Below are 12,782 nucleotides of genomic sequence, written 5' to 3' on the forward strand. Positions count from 1 at the left end.
AATATGGAGGGTGCCAAAAAAAAGAATTGTGTAAACCAATCACATTTTAAATAAATAATATTTTTATTAAAAAATAGAAAATATAAATCAAAACTTTATAAAAATTATTATTAGTTTTAAAATTTAAAAAATAGAGAAATTTGGTTGATTCAAACTAATTCAATTAGTATAACAAGTTTTTAGTTATGAGAATGTATGCAATAAAAATATGATGACAACATTTTATTTAAATGAAATAATTATGTAATATTAAAATTAAAAAATAGAAACAATTAATATAGAAGTAGTGTATAATAGTATTCAAAATATAAAAATGTCTTTTTTATATATAAATAATTTATGTACTTTTTATACATAAAAAAATATAATTACTAGAAAATGTTAAATTAGTTTGTGGAATAAAAAAATCTATATTATTAGTGTGTTAATATTAATATTAATGCATAATTTATGTAAGAAAAACTATTTAGTTTTAGAAGAAAATAAAATCTTATATATGCATCCTAGAATATTGGCTTGCTATTTTGTAGTGTTTTCTATAAATCCGCTCCTACAAGACCTAAATATATTAATAAAATGATAACATGATAAATGATTTAAAAACTTGAAAAAAACTCACATGTATACTTTAGAAAAATATTTGAATTTCATTGATTGAACTAAAAATTATCTTCTAATTAAATATCCACATGTTTTAAAAAAAACTACTTTGTATCACTTTTCTTACCTTTTAAATTTAATTTAATAATTCTATATTTAAAACTACTATAATACCTCAGTTTTATTAAAAATTTAAAATATAAATCTGTGATGCTCCTTTGATCTTTAGCTTTAGGCTTCCTGTGGATTTTAGAACTCTCATTATTGAGATGTAGTAACGTTCCTCGTGAAAAGAATAGATGTTCTCATTTTTAAAATATGCCATATGATCATAAAATATCCAGATTATTCCATTGAGAAGCACGTTGATAAATTAAATGCCTCGTATTTGATTTTTAAAGACTTGACCGTGGATTGAATGGTCTAGCGACCTTGATTATTTTAATTAAAAATATGGTAGTGAAAGACACTATGTTACCTAACATCTACAAGCCCCTCAGCCTATATGTTTTATGAATTATTGAGGTTTACATACCAAGAGGGGAAAATACAGTAAGGAAAACAGATGGAAATGGAAGCGGGGCTTGGTATCGAACATGCTGAGAAGGGAAGTGAAATTGAGTTGGTAAAAGATGGGTCAGTAGATCTCAATGGAACCCCAGTTTCCTACTCTGCAACTGGACGTTGGAATGCTGCCTTCTTCATTATGGGTACTACTCTTCTCCTTCCTCTCAATCTATCACACAACACTAAGAAAACCCATCAAGTTCAGAAAATGTTTTTCATTAAAGTTGGTGGGGGTTGATTAGAAACCAATAACATTGTTTTAGTAGTTACAGCGAGAATTTGGTGGATTTATTTTCGTCATGTTTGTCCAATTCTATGTAGGAGAAGTGTCCCAATACATCTTACAAACTCTGAAGATATAGTCTAGAATTCCAAAACACTCCTTTCATTATCTTAATTGTATTACAAAACAATCTGAGCAGTCTTAAGATTCATCTTCCTTGTTTTGATATCTCATCATGGCACAATATTAGGCCAAACAAATATGATGTTGTCTTAAATTTGTAAGCCACTTTTGTCAAACAATGTGATCAATGGCAAACGTTTTTCATTACTACCATTGACATGTATATAATTTTTTTTCTTGTATTTTGTAACAAGGTTTATTCATGGAATGTGGTAAATTTAAAATAGAAGTGAAAATATGTAAACTTACCACACAACAATGATCAAAAAATAAATTGCATTTTGAAGTGATTTCCTTTCACAAATAGATTTTCTAATATAATAAATCTCATTCAACCAATTTGCCTTCAATTTATTTACACAAATACAAAAATAGATAAAATAATATTCCTCATTAAACTTCTTCTATGTACCTCTTGTACACCGAAGTGTCATTGCTAGTTTATAACATAGAATAATTTACAGCTACTTTTATTTATTTATTGAAATAAAGCAAGTTTACAAAGAATAACAGCTACAGCTACACCAGGTAGCTAGAAGAGAGATTCATCATATAAAACAAATCACTACAACAAGGCATTACATCAATAGGACACGACGAAACACTTTGCAAAGGTCCATATGACAGTTACTTTGCAGCTGATTCACTTGGTCTTTAAGTTGCTGTAGCTGAGCCATAGCCGACAGATTTTTTATAGATAAATCTTAGTCCATACCTTACTTTGTCCTAATCTCAAGCTTTATGCTTTGTCTTAGTCCATCCCTTTCATAAATAAACTATATAATAAATACATATCTTTGCTTAATAAACTATATAATAAATACATATCTTTGCTTTTCCTTGATCTCAAGCTTTATGCTTCGTGTGGAATGTAAACCTTCATCACTATTGAGAGGTAAACAAACCCCACTGCAAATGGAGAAGATGCCAACCCCACTGCAAAAGAACAAGATGCTTTCATTTTAAATATGGTATATGATTTATTCTTGTATCATGTTTGGATGGTATCGCTTATAAAACAGTACTGAAAGACGATATATTACTTAACATCAAGCTTTTCAGCCTATTTATGTATTATTGAGGAAACGTACAAGAGAAAATACAGAAAGGAACGTAGATCATCATGGAAGCTGGGCTTGGCTTTGAAGATGATGAGAAGAAAAGTGAAAGTGAGTTGGTAAAAGATGGATCTGTGGATCTCAAGAGAACCCCTGTTTCCTATTCTGCAACTGGACGTTGGAATGCCGCTTTCTTCATCATGGGTACTTACTCTCTTTCTTTCCTCCCCCAGTCTGTCATACAACAGAAATAAAAAAATCCCATAAAGAACAGATAACGTTTTTGTTGAAGCATTTTGGAAGATCTAGCAGCTTCTGCATTTTATAGATATCAATATACAGTGAAGGTTTGATGCTTAGCTTTTTACATTTAACTTGTTTTCTCAATGGGTCTTACATTTAACTTGTGGGTCTTATATTTAACTTGTTTTTTCAATTGCTGTGTTTAAGGTGTTTCAAATTTTTAAGAAACAATATATCAGTGTTAAGTGTTAATTAATTTTTAATAAGAATTTCAATCATTGCTTAAATTTTTTTTGAATGTTTGTATATATATTTTTCAAGGATTATATTCTATGGTCTATCATTAAAGAAAGAAGAGAGAACTTTGTCTTGAATACAAACAGTTGGTTTCAACAATAACAACAATTTCAATGTCAAGTGCTTCTAAACTGATATCTCTCCACATCTTTTAGTAAGTATCTGGAATTCTTCATTTTAACAATTTATATTTCTTTCTTCTTATCTCACATTACTAATACACAATGCCCTCTTTTTCTAAATTGTCAAGCAATATTTTAAATAAATGCTTATAATAAGAATCAAAATTTATGCACTTATATACTGTGCAGGTGTTGACATGGGAGAGAGATTAGCATACTTCACAATAGCAGCAAGCCTATTCACATACCTAACTGATGTTATGCATGAAGGAGTTGCATCATCTGCAGAGACTGTGAACACATGGTCTGGAGTGACAAACATTCTTCCTCTTGTGGGAGGATTCCTGAGCGATGCCTACGTTGGACGATATTATATGATCATCACTTCCTCACTTTTATATCTCTCGGGATTGGCACTCCTCATAGTCTCAGTATCCATTTATTCTCTCAGACCCCCTCCCAGTGTGCAAAAGCATGCCACGGGCACTCAGACTGCTGTTTTATTCACAGCACTTTATATGATATCTTGTGGGTCTGGTGGAATGAAGCCATCTCTGCCATCATTTGCAGCAGATCAGTTTGATTACCAACATCCAGTTGAAAGAAAACAGAAAATATCCCTCTTCAACTGGTATTACTTCTTCATTTCATTGGCGATTCTCATGTCAAATACAGTGATTGTGTATGTTCAAGGTAATGTCAGTTGGGGGGCAGGATTTGGCATCGTGGCATCTGTGAGTTTCATATCTATATTCATCTTCTTATGTGGGACGCCCAGATACAGACACAAAGTTCCTGCCGGGAGTCCAATCACCCGGATTGCTCAGGTTTGGTGTGCAAATTAATGGAATGGTTATGGTCCATTAATCTAGGAATCCATAGTTATTTATGTGGGACTGTTGAGCATAATTCTAAATTTTGAATTATTTAGAAATCATATTACTATCTTCAGTAGGATCTAATTAAGGGGGAGGAAATTGTTAATGTAACTTTTTCAAATTTGATTTTTGTGGAAATTGTAGCTTTTAAGATCTAAAAGCTATATATGATGTCCTGATGTGGTATACATATGATGTGCTGATGTGGTATTGTATGATTTGTTGCTTGTTAGATCTAAAGAAAACATTTTTTTGTAGTTATGAGTAGTCATCATAGACACTAAGGCAGAGGTTCCAAGGGACAATCAGCTTCCTTGAAATAGGAGTTAGTTTTTGAAGCTGATTCAGATATAAATTCATAGGACAACCATTCTGCTTTTAAGAAAGCCAGTGTCAATGGGACCCCAGCCCAACACCTTTAAATTCACTACTATTGATTAATAGTGTCAAAAATATTAGACAATAGATAACAAGTACTATATTGAAAGATATTCAATTTCTCTGATGCCCTTCTTCATATGAACTATGAAAAATGATAAAAAGAGGGCGCTGTTTACACTCGCTTTTGAAACAGGTGTTGGTTGCTGCTTTCAGAAACCGCAATTTGCAGGTAAATGCAGAGCCTAACAAACCCAGTCAAAGCGATTTCAAGTGGTTGGATAAGGCAGCCATTGGAGAAGAAGAAGAGCAGGGTATGAGCAAAGATGCCTGGAAATCTTGCCGAGGGAGTCAAGTGGAAGAAGTGAAGCAATTGGCAAGAATGGTGCCAGTGTGGCTGACAGTGATAATCTACGCAGTGACACTGGCACAGGGCGGCACATTCTTCGTGAAGCAGAGCAGCACAATGGACAGAAATCTCGGCGCCCACTTCAGAATACCCCCTGCCTCAACCCTGGCCATAGTAATCATAAGCACAATGATTACAGTCAGCGCATATGACCGACTGCTGGTCCCATTTGCAGCAAGGAGAACAGGAATGGAGAGAGGAATAAGCATGCTTCAGAGAATCGGGGTAGGGTATGTGCTTGGAATCGTGGGAATGATAATAGGGGCCGTGGTGGAAGCAAAGCGCCTGAAAGTCGCACAAGCCCACGGTCTCATGGAGAAGCCCCAGGGCGTGGTTCCGATGAGTGTATTTTGGCTTGCCCTGCCCAATGTAGTTTTGGGTGTAGCGGATGCTTTTGCTCTGGTGGGTCTCGAGGAATTTTCGTATTCGCAAGTGCCAGAGAACATGAGGAGTTTGGGCGTCGCCTTCAATTTGACAGCTCCCGGTATCGGGAGCTTCGTGAGTAGTGTTGTTATTCGCGTTGTCAACAGTGTTACCGGAAAGATGGGTCAGAGATGGCTGGAGGATAATCTCAATACGAGTCGACTGGATAACTTTTACTGGTTATTGGTTGCTCTCAATGCTCTCAATCTCCTGGCTTTTGTATTCATTGCGCGGAGATACGCATACAAAAGCCTCAAATAATAGTATGGGACTGAGGCGCAGGGAATACTGTGAATAGTAATGTGTGGAGTAAGCTGTATCTGTAACATGTGTTTTACAACTCACTATTTAAAATATATATTAGTTTGATTGTAATAAATATTTGAAAATATTTTAAATATATGATTTTTCTAATGAATTATTAGATTAAAATACAAAGTTACATATTAAAAAAAAGAAGGTGGGAAGATATTGGATTACTTCATGAGAGTCCACACCCAAATATTGGATTATCTCGTGAGAGTCCAAGTAATGACTAACTATTTATTAAAAACAATTAATATTGGTTTAATTTAATTTACATTCCATTTTATATGATATTCTTATAATTTGAATTGCTTTTAAATGTAACTTTTCAGCCTGAAAAATTAATTGCATATAATTACTTGAATGTGGTCCAATAAATTTGATATTAATTGTTCATTATACATAATATAATTATTTTAGTGTATAAAGAACTTTTTGAACATTTTTTAATAAGAAAAATAAAGAAAATTGAAATAGAAACAATTGTGTGTAATTTCAAGATTAATATTTTTTTAGATTACTAAAATTTGTGTTGTCTTATAGTGATTCACATGTTGCCTATGTATGTACCTCACCAGGACATGCATCTCAAATATGAAGGATCAAGTAATTTTGATCTCTAAGGTTATCTTGTGATGTAGTGGAAGCATCAATAACTTGATTTTAAAAATGATAACAAAGAGTAAATTATGTTTTTGATAAATAAGACCAACCTTTATATGTATATAAACACCTACACTAAAGTTTGCAAAAAAAAAAAAAAACTAAAATTATTTATCTTAGAAATTAGATGTGAAACTAGATTTAGTGGTAACTGATGGGTCCTTGGAAAGATAAACCTATCAGACATGTGTTATAGCTTCCTAAGAGCACTATTGAAGAAATGGGGAGCAATACCTAGAAAAGAAGTTTAAAAGATAGTTAACTTGTGACATGTTAAATTTTGAGCACTCTATTAGTGTGTACAATTTCATAGTCACTTAACACCCATCTTTGTATATTTTCATCTTAACACATGTATAATGACACTACATATGGCACAAATGGACATCTAAATTAAAAATAGGTCCTATGTTATTTTAATTTCATCTAAACATGATGTGAGCCCTTGTTTCTAAACATGCTCTTTTATTATTTATCGTCTTTAATCATTTATTCACCTATATAGGCCCTATGTTACCATTTGTAACTTTTGTGCTTCTTGACCTCAGAACCATCTACATACCTCATAATTTGGTATCTCCTAGTTATTTGAAACCCATGATTTAAGTTTGAGTCCTGCTTGGTGGGTATACAATACTTTTGATGTTTTTTCCAAAGTATAGAAAGCCCTAGGCATTGTATATCCTAGGTTTTGGGTTAAAGTTTAAATCAAAGACTTGTATTGGTAATTTGGATGGATTGTTTAGGTTTGTGATCAACTTGGGGGTTAATTTTAAATTTTGAAACATTGTGAGAGGTATATAAGTGGTCTGTCTCTCCTGATAATCAATCTATTAACGAGAGAAATCAAACAATCAATTAGATTTCAAGAGATCTTTGACATCTAAGTATTCTCAAGAATTCAATATGTCTTGAAGGAAAATCTTGTCTATGGATCAATCTTATTTACCTCATTGAAGGATAAGTAGAATGGTTTTTCCATCAAGGAAGAAGATCCACACACATTCAAGAATTCACATTCATCCAATCATTTAAGTTTTCATATCTTCAAGTAACCTCTCTTCTTCTTAATCAAGCATTATGGAAAACTACAACATTCATTACACAAGGTTTCGTCTTTCATGATTTCCTTTTGGTTTTTATGTTTGGTCAAATCTATGGCATCATCATGTTTGATCACTTTCAAAGAAGCATTTACATTGTCAATGTATGATATATTTCATGTATTAGATCTAGTCTTTGCTATATGATAACACACACTCATTTATTTCATTTCAAGGTTGATTCCAAACATGGGTTTGAGTGAGGCACACGCCACTTTATAACCTTGTTTCCTATTATGTTTTGTCTAGAAATAGGTAAAAAACCGATCAAAGAAAATTTTAGTACTATAGGATTCAACAACATGGGAAAGTTTTAGACAAAGCTACCTAGTATACATCAACCAAACCATTCTATAATTAAGTTTAAAACACCCAAAATGTTCTATACCCTCCAAATCAATTTTAGATTTCAATTGTAGGATAAATATACTTTACGTTTTATCTTTTGAGTTTACAAAAGTTATTGTATGGTTGTGTTAATTTGTAACTTATTTTAAAAGTTACAAATTTCAATTAAATATCCCTTAATCTTGCACCATTCCTCCGGATAATCAATCATCAATTGTGAAGGATCGTTAACCCATTTACTGCTTAATACCTACTTCAGCTTACTTGGTCATCCTCCTTCTAATTGTGCAATAAAGAAATAAGATCTAGATCGATGTCATCCAATATCTTAATGTAGATTTTTATGAACCTAGCTTATAACATTTTCATTCTAATTTTGGTGTCCAAATCTCCTTTGCATACAATGTATCTAGGTTGACCTATATTGTATATTTAGATGAACTTGATGCATACAATTTCCATTTTGATTTGGTATGAGATGTCATATTTTGCATTATTATACATAATTAGGATATCTTTTATTTTCATCATAGAGTTCACAAAGTTATATATGTAATATATTTTACGTTGTTACTTTTTTTCTTACTTCTTTACCAATAAGATGGAGTGAATAATGCTTTCTTTCATTACATTATATTTCTATTCCTTCATGATGTTCAAGTACACATGAAATTATGGATCTTTCAAATATGATTCTTCTTTATAAACCATGTTAGCAATATTTCATACGTAGTTTTCTTATTCAAATGTTAGTAAAATGCATGGAACATATTAATTACATAAGGGTCTTTGTTGATAAACTTAAAGATCAAATTAGTATAAAAAATCATAGTCCTTATCCTATGGTCCCTATTAATCATTAGGATAGAGATCAAGCCATAATAATCCTATATTGGTGAGATCTAGATCCTTTCATCCTTAGCTAGCCTTAGTGAATAGTCTTAAAGAAGCTAGTTTATATACTTCTTTGGATGATCTAAACATTCTTCTTTCTATAAAATGTTTTTTCACAATCCTAATGTTAAAAAATTTCTTGGTGACTTCTCCCCAAAGATGACATCAAGTATGTACATTAAGATCTTGATAAACCTTCTTATTCTTCTTCTCCACCTAAAAGTGATAGGAATCCTAATCCCCTCAAGGAGAATATCTTTAATTTCTCACAAAGTAACTGCTAGGACCAAAACATAATATGTATGCTCCAAATATAATCAAACCCCCAAAAATGTTCAATCTATGTTAGATACTAATCACCAACATGAATAAGGATAAATATTTAAAGCACACCCTTTAGTAAACAATTCTATCGTTACACCAAGGCTATCAATACATAGATCAACAAATATAGAAAAATAACCAAATCATAAATGATCTATATCTATACATCACATATGTTGACATCAATGTCAACCATTAATTATAACAACATGAAAAAAATCAACCTCACATTCTAAAAAGATAGATTCACCACATTTACTTACACACAAAAAATAGTGAAAGTATTGAGTTGAAAGGGGTTTTCCTTGTTTAAACCCCAATTAAGGAATCAAAATTGAAATAGGAATAAAATTGGATGAAAGGAAAGTATGTAAATGTAAGGTAAATATTAGGTCTAGCTTGTGAATATATATACATTACTAGACCAATATTGAGATCACGATGTTTATGAAGATGCTTGTATTGAATGTAGTTAAATGTTGAATTTGATTCTTAGAATGAAAAGAAATCAAGGATTTCATTAACAAATACTCCTCAAATATTTTCAATGTTTTTATCCTTGATGGACTCTTCCCTTAAATAATAGATGGAGGAATACATTTAGATGGATAAATGATCCTCTTCCTTGATTGAGAGTTCCTCTACTTATCCATCATGTGAAAGAATGCTTCTATAATGGAGAATATTTCCTTGAAGATTCTTGCCAACTTGATCTTGAATGCTTGAATGTGAAATTGGAGGATAACACATGAATTATTTCTTATGGATGTCCAAATGAGGCAAGATAGGTTTTTTTTATACCTTGCACAATATTTCATATCTAAAAAATTGAAGTAGTTTGATAGAATTATAGAAATCCTCCTAAATCTACAAGACATGCCCCTAATTTGTATTTTGAGCAAAACATTGAGTTTCTAGAAAGGGTGAAAAGTAAACTTGGGATTTGGCAAGGAGGAAAAAATGCTTAAAATGAAGGAGGTGGGTTGTTAGATCAATTATAACTAACATGAAATATTGAGAACACAAAAAATAGGTCTAATTGACCATCTAATTACATGTTCTTATAATTTAGGTCAATCCAACAACCCAATTCATAAGATCTACTATACCATAAACACTAGAAAATAAAAGAAATACATAACAACTCAAGAAATGAGATCAATATCTTTTGTTCATCATTCTATTCACCAACCTCCTTACATTTGAAAATATGAAAATGTTAAATATCTTTTGTAGAAAACAAACAAATCTCCTTCTTTAACTGGTATTATAACATATTGTAGAAGATAATTTGATTATGGCATTCACAATATTGATATTTAATATATTCATCCCCATATTCATAATTTATAAGAAAATATAATTTAAAATATAAATATAAATATTTTATTTTTGAAAATATTTTTAAATTATTAGTTCTTTAAATAGCTATATAAATTTTGTAGGGTATACTTTTAAAGATTTGAATCTTGTTGGAAGATCTTTTATCACATGCCATTATTCTCACTAATCATGTTCAATCAATTAAAGTATTAAATAACTAAATTAAATTAAATTAAATATTCAAATAAATAAACTACAAATCAATTGTAATTGTGATATTGCTATTATAATTCATCTTAGTATTTTTTGAGTTAAACTCATTGACCCATGTTACGTGAATAGGGGAAACGAACTAGTAGTCATCCATGCTAACTTTGTGCACCTACAATTTCTAATTTCTACTAGTCGTTTTTCTTGTGAACCTCTGTAGGTGAGTGAAGAGCCTAAAGTTAACCTTTCAACTTTTCCAGACTTATGGAGCTTGCCCCAAACCTGTCACTAAGATCCCCCAATAGCCGCTCATCCAAAAAATAGTACTGTTTGCATAGATGGACCAACAACAACCAAGAAAACTAAAAAAGATCAACTATTAGTACATGTGGGATCATCAATTAAATGATTGATAATTTGGGGGAAAGGTAGCAATAGATGTGGTGATAATACAAACATGGGCAGCTGGTTCATTTCCCTAGTGGTTCACAAGAATCAATTTCTCATGAGAATGAATGGAATATTTAGCATTCATTGCATCCAAGTGATTCTCATATAGGTGAAACATTGGAACTTCCTAGAGGTCACCCATCCTAGAACTTTTGAGCTTATTCAATCAATAAGTTTGAATAAAACACTAGAAAGTTAAATCTCGACTTAGAATGTGGCAATGTAAATTTATGACAAAATAAAAGAAAACTTAAAAGGAAAATCTAAAACGACTGTAGTCCATCCCTTCTATAAAAAGAACTATATAATGAGTATATCTTTGCTTTTTCTTAATTTAAGCTTTATGCTTAGTGTGGAATATAAACATTCATCATTATTCAAAGGTAAACAAACCCCACTACAAAAGGACAAGATGCCAAGCCCACTGCAAAAGGAAAAGATGCTTTCATTTTTACGCCGTAGGCGTTCCCAACATGAAGTGAATGGCCTGTTTTCTTCGAAATCGATGGTCATAAATAACGGGTAAGGCTGGACGACCATTGAAGAGATCTCATCCATTGATATCAGGAGCGCTGGAATTAATGTTGGCCAGGAGGTATGAGCTCTTCACAGCAATTGTTTCCTGCTGCATATATTGACTCCAGCGCCAAAAACATTTGGAATTACACCGTTGGCGTTTCCTATGTGAGATGAGTGACCTATTTTGTCAATCTAATGGTGTAGAGCTTGGATTCTTCTCATGAGGCAAACGTCAGTCTCAATCTGAAGAAGCCGTTGATCTCCATAGCCAAAGCAGGAAACAATCTGAAGAGGCGCTGCGACAAGTTATGTACCTCAGCTGTTGGGGGCCAACATGATTATTTGCCTTGTTATTTCTCTGTAATCTAAAAATTAAAGAGGCTCTGCGAAAGCTTTCGAAGCATCGAAATCACAGTGGATTAATTTTCAAATGATGTACTGATAGAAGAAAAAAGTATACGTTTATCGATTTTCTTTTGGTGCATTGCCCAACAGCCTATCAATTTGTTATTAAGTTATTATTAATTTTTAAATGAATTCTACTTGTAGGAAGGAGACGATTTTTCTGTGTTTAAAATTGTTACTACCTTCCAAATCTCAGCGAGGAAGTCGAATCTCAGGGGAGAAATTCTCCTTTGCTGATGCCCAAACTTATTTTGCTTTGTACTGTAGAGAATGTTTTCAGTTCCACAAAAAAAAAAAAAAGTTTTATTTTCAATTCAATTCTAGTGTTTCTAGGGATTCCTTTCCTTTCTTATAATTATGCGAAAGGTCATCACAGAAGTGAATTCAATTAGCAAGTTCAACGGCTAGGTATGTCTTTTTAATACGTCTGTGTAAAATAGAGGGTTTGATGGCATTTCCACAAATGTTCAACGACTTTCTTTTGCAGAATAATCATGGCGTTCATTATGTTCCTTATGTGATGAGAGGTTCCAGGTGAAGCCAAACAACAACCATTCAATTTAAAGGTTTGGTTTACAAGTTTTGTGTCTCTGTGATTCAATTTTACAGCAACCATGAATTACTCATCAAGCAGCTATTATCCAATCCCAGTGGAATGGATGTAGGTGATGGCTCCTCTCCTGCTGCTTCATCATTCGAGATCAAAGCTTTGCACATCCTCGGCTAAAGAAATTAATTTTATACAGATCCTGCAATAGACAATCCACCATAAGCAGGTGCAATGGAGCTCGTAGCACCAACTCCATGGAAGCTTCCCATGGAGCTACAACTTGTCGTAAATACCCAATTTATTTAG

The 12,782-nt window shown here is 32.3% G+C and overlaps 1 protein-coding gene across 3 annotated transcripts; it reads left to right on the top strand.

The window, feature by feature from the left end:
- Positions 1-1,133: 1,133 nt before the first annotated feature.
- LOC149563864 (protein NRT1/ PTR FAMILY 5.4-like) lies at positions 1,134-5,819 on the top strand. 3 transcript variants are annotated; one of them, XM_089826998.1, is made up of 3 exons: positions 1,134-1,310; positions 3,483-4,120; positions 4,746-5,819. In XM_089826998.1, the coding sequence occupies exons 1-3, from the start codon at positions 1,166-1,168 to the stop codon at positions 5,640-5,642; spliced, it is 1,680 nt and encodes a 559-aa protein (XP_089683124.1). In that variant the 5' UTR covers positions 1,134-1,165; the 3' UTR covers positions 5,643-5,819. The 3 variants fall into 3 exon arrangements, with proteins under 3 accessions (XP_089683124.1, XP_089683125.1, XP_089683126.1); XM_089826999.1 differs by lacking the exon at positions 1,134-1,310 and adding an exon at positions 2,576-2,835; XM_089827000.1 differs by lacking the exon at positions 1,134-1,310 and adding an exon at positions 3,190-3,325.
- Positions 5,820-12,782: the final 6,963 nt, after the last annotated feature.

This window comes from Cupressus sempervirens, chromosome 4 (genome assembly GCF_028749045.1).
Source record: "Cupressus sempervirens isolate cs-2001-9-10 chromosome 4, ASM2874904v1, whole genome shotgun sequence".
Taxonomy (NCBI): Eukaryota; Viridiplantae; Streptophyta; class Pinopsida; order Cupressales; family Cupressaceae; genus Cupressus; species Cupressus sempervirens.

Coding starts and splice junctions, on each gene's coding strand:
- LOC149563864 (XM_089826998.1), top strand. CDS start 1,166: ATGGAAATGGAAGCGGGGCTTGGTATCGAACATGCTGAGAAGGGAAGT. Junction 1,311..3,482: donor TGCTGCCTTCTTCATTATGG/GTACTACTCTTC, acceptor TATACTGTGCAG/GTGTTGACATGGGAGAGAGA. Junction 4,121..4,745: donor CAATCACCCGGATTGCTCAG/GTTTGGTGTGCA, acceptor CTTTTGAAACAG/GTGTTGGTTGCTGCTTTCAG.